Raw genomic sequence first — 8,912 nt, 5'->3', positions numbered from 1 at the left:
TAACTCCTAGGCCGTGCACATCCGATATACCGCTTGTGGAGGATCCAAATTGTGCAGCGAAGCGGGCGTACTTCAATGTGGGAGTTAAAATATTTCTGCCAAGGGGATCCATCGCAGCTAGCAAACATGCAGATACAGAATTTAATATGATTTGTGAGGGATCTCCTCCAGCGCAAAGTGCTTTGATGACATCAAATAGACCAGTGCTTACTGTTAATTTTCCTTTAAAGCCAATTTAGAAAGAGACCACGAGTGCCAGTTTTCTTTCACACGTGCCTTCGTGCCTTTTAATCTCATGAGCCAAGAAAAAATTAGAATGATTGATGTCTTCCTCTCCTCCACACCTGTCCTGGAAATAACATTAAATTTAGGTGACCAGTCAATTATACCCAGTGTCCCCACAGTGTCTTCAGCAGTGTTGCCCCTAAGCCTGAACGTGTGGATGCCTGTGATTTCCGTGTACATTTCCACGCGCTACTTTGTGTATTTGTTTCAAATGCTGTTTTTCAACTTTCTCGAGAACAATACCACCTACTGTTTCTTTTTTGTGCCGCATAAAAACAAGGGAACATTGTGCTGCTGAAGCTCCAGTGATGAGCAGCAGCAGACAGAGAGCAGTGTGAGGGCTGATTACAAAGAGTGCCAGCTTCTTTATAAATATGAATGATTAAATGCATCCGCAGCGAAAACTCAAACATCAATGAGAAAGAAAAATCATTAAGAAGAACGCATGAAAGCAGCGACTAGGAGAAAAAAGACACCACTTTTATTGTCTCCCCCTTCTTTGATGAACTTTATTTTGATGTAAAATCAGTTTAAACAGATTTTTAAAAAATACCTTTTCTGTCATTTTTCTCACAGAAGTCAAGATATGAGCAAAAATAAGTTAAGTTCTTTAACCCTTCCATCCACCCTGACCTCCTCCCTACAGGACGTGGACATTGTGATCTATAAGGTTGCTTCAATATGACGGTGTTTTCAAGGATGATGTTAATTTCATGAGTCAAAACAAGCTGTGAAAAACACCGGTAGGTCTTCTTGATTTAATGTTTCCACTTAGTGAACAGTAAACTAAAGTAAAGTAAAACAAAGAAATGCAAGTTTGAATCACAGCTTAACAACAATCAGCTTAATATATCATCCTACAATGGAAGGTTTACGTGACTGTGTTAGGATGTTCTGCCAACTTTTGTGTTTAACACTTTTAGATTTGAGTGTGAAAGGATCAGAATTGGAATATTTCAGTGTTTGGACTAATATTTGTGTATATATGTATATATATTTAATAGCATCCAGCCACAGCTTCACTGGCTCCAGTTTCTCAGTTTAGGTACAGAGACCAAGCAGCATGTGAGGCTTCCTCTGTCAAAATGACATTAGAGTTGTATATTCATGTTATAATTTCAATATAAAATAACCAATTTGATTAGTAAGCCTTAGCACAACAGTAAGGAGATTCTGTTACCTTCAAACAGAGCCAGGACATTCTGTTTATACCTTCAAATAGCCAAACCTGTTTTATTATTATGAGATGGAAAATATTTTACCACATTCTTTTTGCCGTCCTTCTACAACCATTTTACTGAAATTGTAAAGGTCTTCCAGAGGTCCTCAACTTTAATAACTGATAGCTGATAAATAACTCGACCTCGGTACTGAAATTAACCTGTTCAAACAGGCCCAGTGTCTGAGAGGGCATGCTGGGAAAAAAAAGTATCTACACTAAACTAAAGCTTCTTTTGGCCGCTCTCTTATTTACAAGGAGTCGCCACAGTAGATGCCTCTGCATATTTGAGTTGGCAGATCTTTACCTCAGAAGTCTTTTCTGACACAACCCCTCCCAGGGGATTTTTACCTCCTCCCAGACTTAAAGAGGGGATCTTTTTCATGAAAATGTCTCCACTGTGCTACGACGGCGTACTAAGGCTACATTAAAATATATATATTATTGTTCTTTTTGAGAATAAAGTTGAAACGTGGATATTAAAGTTCCTGAAAAACCAAAAAACTGCCACGGCTGCTCTACCCTCTGCAAACAACTTGATCAGGTATCTTCTTGTGGTACAGCATACGTCCTCTTTACTGCACGAGGGTGTAAACATCACTATCCTTGCAGCTGTCCACTGCCAACTTCACCAAGTTCCTGTGTTTTTTTCCTTCTGACCAGATGCAACTTTCTACACCATCTCTTTAACGTGTTAATACTTATCACCACGATGTGTATGTGCTAAAGGAGAAATCATTTCCTTGCTACTAAAACCAATTCTCAAGCACGAGTTCACTACCTCATCTAAACAAGGCGTTTTGTAGAGGGGACAGCAGCCGTGACAGTTGTCTGACAAGAAATGACAACTTTGATCTCCACATTTTGACGTTATTCTCAAAAATGAACAATATTTTCTTAATCTGGCCCTGATATTCCTTCATGCCATGGAGCCACTGGGGGAAAAGTAAAGTCTTGTCACCAGTTTTATGCTGATATATTTGTTTTTGTGTGTTACCATAGATATGCTTTGACACCTGTTATCTTCTCTACAGTGTTGCCAAATTTCACCCAAAAAGAAGTTATTCAAAGCAGATTTAACAAATTTGATTTTTTTAAGCATGTAAACTGAAAGCCTGCTCATAAAATCAGCCAGTGACTAGCCATTAGTCCATGCTCAGTGCGCTGTTTTGACCACCTTCCTGTCACTGTGTTGTCTCTCACTCGCTGCTCTTCTTTTGTTTTTTAAAACTCTGCTGTCTGTTAAATTCCCTGGCATTAGCATCAGTCAGCTCACAACAATTACATACACATCTTGTCATGTTTTCATGATGCTGTGTGACAGGCAGATCTGTGCTCACAGTCACTCACACGAAAACTTTTTATTTTTCAGCGCTGATTTTGCCTTCAGTCCACTTACTCCTCTCAAGCTAGTACTTTCTGACATATCTCCGGTGGCAAAATCGCTGCACAGACTAAACCTGTCATGAAGCCGTTGCGTGTCACGTCGACGGGCACCACGAAGGTTATTTGTGGCTTTTACTTTTCATAGAGCTCAATTAAAACCAATATAAACATGCTCATGTTAGGCATTATTTATTCGAAAGTTTTGCTACAAGCAAGTCTGAAAAAGAAAAATAGTTTTTTACTAATAAAATGCTGAAAAACTTAATTTTCTTCCCAAAAAGAAATGCAGTTTTTGCTTTACTCGTGCATTAAAACACAGAAGTGTGTCAGCTTGTTTTTATCTTCATTATATCATTGTGTATAGTCAGATGGCAAAAACAGCTGTTTATAAACATCAAACGCCTGAATAACAAACACATATATCTTTGTGAGCTACATATTCATGTTGTAAGAGAAAGTTATGAATTACAGGCACTGTTAGCGTGTTAGTGTTGATGAACGGTTGTTTACACATATGCACGACGTCACATTTTAGTGAAAAATACCACTGCACTAAAAATTGGTTAGCAGATTGTATTTACAAACATCAACATGTGCAATGTAGACGTAATGTCACTGTTTGTTTTGGGGTCTAAATATATTATATGATTTATAAGGATCTGAGTGTTAGATCAATAATTACCAAAAGCTATATAGACATTGATAATCCTGGTGCAATAGGCAGTTAATATAGTGAGTTTCATCCAGTTGAACGCATCAAGGAGGAGCAACGGAGCAAACATACATAAATATGCTACAGCAGATCTACTGTATGCTAATGAGTAAGCTGTTTTATTAACATGAAAAATGAAACACACTCAAAGCTCACATAAAAAAAACACGTTATTTATCCTACAATAATATCAAGATAAAGAAAAAAGTAAAACAAAATGAAAACAAAACAAACAGTAAGTCAGAGTTTGGTTTGATCTGCCTTTATTTTAAGAGGCGCACTTATTTTAGCTTGCATCGTCACGTAAAACAAAGTAATAAATACACAGATTAACTTTTTAAATCTAGAAAAACTTAAGTTAGTATGACTCACATTGCTGTTATTGAAAAACTATGTGTACTTCCCCAAAGGCTATGAAAGTTAACCAGCAAACATTCTTTTGTAGCCACCCACTCCGATTCAATAAGAGGCTGTAAACTTTCCTCCGAAAAAGTAAAATGTAATATAACGCAGGCTGCAACAGCTGCTTTTGCTGCCCTGATCAATAAAAGAAACGCTGTGCCAAGTGTTTACCTGACTCAGGCTTATAATCCTTCCTCTGGGAAACATGTAAGTGAAAGCGTGTGAAATATTATTTAAAGGATTTGAGCAAAATAGGCCTTGAAAGAAAGACAGCGCAATAACGAGACAGGGGACGGAGTCGGCCGTGCTACGTATTTAACAACAATCTCGCCATCAACCTTTCTCTTTGCCTCTCAAAGGCTACCTCACAGCTTTGACGTCTTTTTAACAACCCGTGCAGACATACTGATAAATATATCATCATGTTGAAATCACATTTATATTGTTTATGTGCAGAATTGAGAATGACCATGTATAAATGCATGCTATTGGTGCATGTGCACTTGTTGTATAGGAGTGTCTGCAAAAAAAAACAAAACAAAAAAAAAACATCATAAAAAGGTAGAAAAGGTAATAATTTAACAAAGTGAGAATCTAAAGCTGAAGCCAGCAGCATGTTAGCATAAGAAAAAGACTGGAAACAAAGAAACAAGATTATTTTAAAAAGCCTTGAAGTTTAAGAAAAATGCTTATTTTGTTGTTTCTAAAAATACAAACTAATAAAAACTAATAATTCACATATTCAGAGTGTATGTCAGTCAGATGAAGCTAAAGCTTTACCTCTTTGGTGTGTTTATGCTACATTCTGACTCCAGTCAAACAGCTTTTGAGGAAAAAGCAAATGAGCAAATTATGCAAAATAAACTTAATTTAACTCTGGAGAAAAAAAAGGACTTCATCTACTCATCTTCTCTGACAAAATTAGATGACTAACCTGAACTAGCTTCTATTATTTCTTTTAAAATCTGTTGATATATGATAACGCCATGATCAAATTTACTGAGCTACTTCCACGTCCTTCTACGCTGCCTAGTTTCACATAATGTAATTGGACCTTTTTTACATTTTCCCCCCTACACATAACTTCCATTGCATTTTATCATATAAGAATCCACTTTTTGGTAACAGAGGCAGTTAATATTTTTGAATGGAAAACATACATCACATCAAATAAATCACAGGAAGTACGGAAATTCCACAAAACAAACAAACACACACAGAGTTAACCGTCTACTTGTCTTGCAAATTTGTAAAGCTATTTTGAAGCGGTGCTATTCTTATGCAACCGGCTTCTCAAACACACGCGCACGCACACACACACACACACACACACACACACACACACACACACACACACACACACACACACACAACACCTTCGTAAGGGTGCGTGCCTGAAATGTAGGTTTCATTAGAGAAGCTCATCCCTCGACCTCTCCCACGGGGAGCCCATTCTATTAACCCAGATCTATAATTGAATTTGTCTTTTAATAAACATGCGCAGCTGACAGAGAGGATGAGAGAGAGACATAGAGAGAGGCAGAAGGTAAAAAGGGAGCGATGGGCTGATCGCCGCAGAGAATGATGCAATATTTCTGATCGTACAATCTTTCTAAAAAATCTGTGTTCCCATAGAACACTGACATTTTCTAGTCAAAAGACACACTCAGCCAGAGCACGTCTTTCATATCTGATGTATATTTATCTATATGTGATATTTAGATATACTCTATTTGCTAATATAGTGCAAAAATATTGGAACATTTCGACTGAGTGATCTGAAAATAACTGTAAGCTCTCCTCTCCGTGTCAGCTCACAAAGGCAGTATCTGTGTGTGTACAGGTGAAGACACTGTGTCACGTCTGACATGGTTATTAAAATGTTAATTTAGGAATTTGATAATGCTAATGTAAAAAAAAATCTGGGCACTTCTGTTAGCCTCAAATAAGTATGCTACAAAATGCCAATTTCAAGAAAAACAGGTCTGTGAGTGAGTGCCGTAAGAGGCCTCATCACCCTCCTTTCTTGTAATCGTCAGGCTTCTTGCCTTCCTGTCTTCTATATTTAAATGAGCAGCTAGTTAGGAGAAGATCTACCCTGCATTCCCACTGTGCTGCAACCAAGGTCGTAAGGCCATGAACTCATTAAAGAGATGACATAGTGGGGAAGGCGAGGCCCCGTAATTAAGAGCAGTGGCCCCCTGGGTGGAGTGGCATTTAAATAGAGGACAGAGTTTGGTATGGTGGTGTGGGAAACAATGGGAGACAGATAAAGACATGGGAGAGTTGCATGTGCACCAAATATAGAAATATATAGATAAGTGCCAGTAAAGCTAAGGGGACAGCTAGAGAAAATAGAGAGGAGATTATAGAGATATGGAATGACATTTGAAGTTGCTAATGAAGAAAATGGCTTTTGAAAACTCAAGAGGAAAGAGAAGATCGAGAGGAGGGGAAGTAGTTTGAAAAACATGTACACAAAATCAAGTTATTATCATAAAAAGAGACATAAGTTTATCAGCAGGATAACAGTAAAATAAAAAGGCTATGATGTCCACAATGCAGCAGCTGCATGAATATAAGACAAATGAAAGATTCCTAAAGAATAAAAAGTTCAGTCGTCTGCCTAAACTGGCAGTTTACAGGAAATCTGAATGGATTTTTAAGGTCAAAAGAAAGAATTGTGTCGGTCGACACAAAACATGGGCAAAGTTTTACAAATTTTGGCGTCCAGCTTGGCATTTAAGGTGCAGCCTGTTAAGGAAGCTATAAAAACATCAACTATTTGTGGCACTGCTGTGAGAAGGAGAGGCAGGATGGGTAAATGATAAAAAGATTAACCTCTTATTCATTGCGGAGAATTATCAGTTATACAGAACACGCTACAGGAAGCCAAACAGCGTTTCCTCTGAAGGCGGCACGCTAAGTGCGCTCGTCAGGCTGAAAGGGCACTCCAGAGGCAGGTAAAGACGTGGCTGAGGAACGTAGGGAGGGGCTTCGGTGAGGATAAAAACGGCACCCTAAGAGCGCTCTTATGAGAGAGAGAAAAAAAAGGCAAACGTCTTGTTCCTTCGGGAGGATCGGTTGGAGACTAGATTTGCATTTTAAGAATATGAATCAGAGAAAAGACAACTCGTCAGCTCCTTGACAGAGCAGCATACCACTTAACGGCACTTCATGTTGTTAGAGCGGATAAGAAGGTGAAGAGAACGTTTAAAGAGAATTAATAATAATACGAGAGTGGCACAGCTTTTAACCTCCGACAATACTCTTTGAATTCATGTCAAAGAATGCGAACTGCAACCTGTGGCTCGTACAGATAACACCACAGAAACACTCAACCAGCAAGGAGGGGTGTTTTCAAACTTCAAAGATACTAAAAAGAGATCAAGGGAACCTCTGAGCTTCAGTTTTTTATAATATAAAACCTCTAAGAGGAAGAAAAGAAGCATAGGTGAACATAGGCAGCAGTTAGAGAACAATAGGAGCTACTTTGGGTCCATGTGGTTAAATATAAGGCCGTCATTTTCTTCGTGTAGCGTGATGAAGAGCAATTACTGTAATACAGCGGTTATATTTGGCAGCTCCAGGTGTTACATGTCTTTTCTGGCTTTTATGGTATCACTTCTTCTGTACTTACTTAAATGTAATTACTAGAGAAACTCCTGGAGGTTACGGTTGAACTGTCAAGACAGGAAAAGGAGAGTGAGAAGCGAGAAAAAGATGGAGGCTGCTCAAGCGTAACACCGGCGCCGACAGGTGACGGGGGCTCGTGAATGGAAATGTCGACGTGCTCTCTGTGTCTCTCGCTTTCCACGTGTCTTTCACTTACTTGTGCATGCTCTTGCTCTCACACAGTTTAAAATGATTCGTTTATTTGTACTCACGTCTGACGCGGGCCCTTTATCAGCACCTGGGCAGGAGAAAGTGACGAACTCATGGCAACGTTTGTGAACCACGAAACAACACACTGTGAAGAGAGAAAAAGAGGAAGAGAAAGCATCAGTATTCTGTACACAGCAAAGAGATCCTGCGATCTAAAAATGTCTAAAAATCTGACATTTTTTCTTTAGCTTTGACCAGTAAACACATGCTGACTTGTATTTGCTGTTTTTAAAAACACAGTCTGATGTCAACATTAGTTTCAAGCTAACTTGAAGGCTGTTCAGCCAAAATCTTAGTCTGGCACCTGTGAATGGGCTTAAATCAGCTCACATTTGGAAAAACCTCCAACATTTAAAGCTCTTCTTTAGATGTCTCTGCCTTGAGGCGACTTTTGTTGTGATTTGGCGCTATATAAATAAAATTGAATTGAATTGAATTGCCTTTTGTTCCATTCTCTATTAAGATAAACCCACACTGCTTCAATAATGTTGAGGTCCACGGTCAGGGGAGGCCAATCCACGACTGATCTACTGTAGGTTTGCTTTTACTGCATTAAAAGTGTGTTTGGGATCATTGTCACGCTGAAAAATGAAGCAATCTGATGTTTTACAGATGTTACTGCATGGTGGGTTAAATTCTGAAGCAGAAATGCAGCCACAATCCATCACAGAGCCTCCACTGTGTTTTACACGGGCCTGCACACACTGACTGTTAGGGCTGAGCCATATCATACCGTTCACGGTAATACCGGCGTAATTTTGGGCAACGATAGAAAAATGAAATATCGCAATAGAATATGGGTAAAACGCGCATGCGCAGCGCCTATGTTTACATGCGCACATGAGAAGAGCGAAAGCGGATCGTTGAATGAAACCAGAATTGGTTTGTAAAAATGCTGCAACTTCAGTGGTGTGGAACTGGTTTAGCTTTCGTCCGTCACATACACAACAAAGCACTATTTTTGGTAGAGCATGCTAGCGGGCCGTCGTTATTACCGTGTTGTTTGGAAAAAACGGCACACTT

The 8,912-nt window shown here is 38.9% G+C and overlaps 1 protein-coding gene across 2 annotated transcripts in view; it reads right to left on the bottom strand.

Annotated features, from left to right (window-relative positions):
• The window catches only part of prkcbb (protein kinase C, beta b), a 103,241-nt gene that overhangs the window by 65,018 nt on the left and 29,311 nt on the right, over positions 1 to 8,912 (bottom strand). For both annotated transcript variants that reach the window (XM_005943606.3, XM_014340507.2), the window contains exon 3: positions 7,892 to 7,974. In XM_005943606.3, coding sequence (XP_005943668.1) covers positions 7,892 to 7,974 — 83 coding nt within the window. The remainder of the gene's footprint in view (positions 1 to 7,891; positions 7,975 to 8,912) is intronic.

Source organism: Haplochromis burtoni, unplaced genomic scaffold, assembly GCF_018398535.1.
Source record: "Haplochromis burtoni strain Fernald_Lab_line unplaced genomic scaffold, NCSU_Asbu1 Contig_379, whole genome shotgun sequence".
NCBI classification, from domain to species: domain Eukaryota; kingdom Metazoa; phylum Chordata; class Actinopteri; order Cichliformes; family Cichlidae; genus Haplochromis; species Haplochromis burtoni.
The sequence above is the reverse complement of the archived record's forward strand: the minus strand, read 5'-3'. Positions and strand labels throughout refer to the sequence as shown.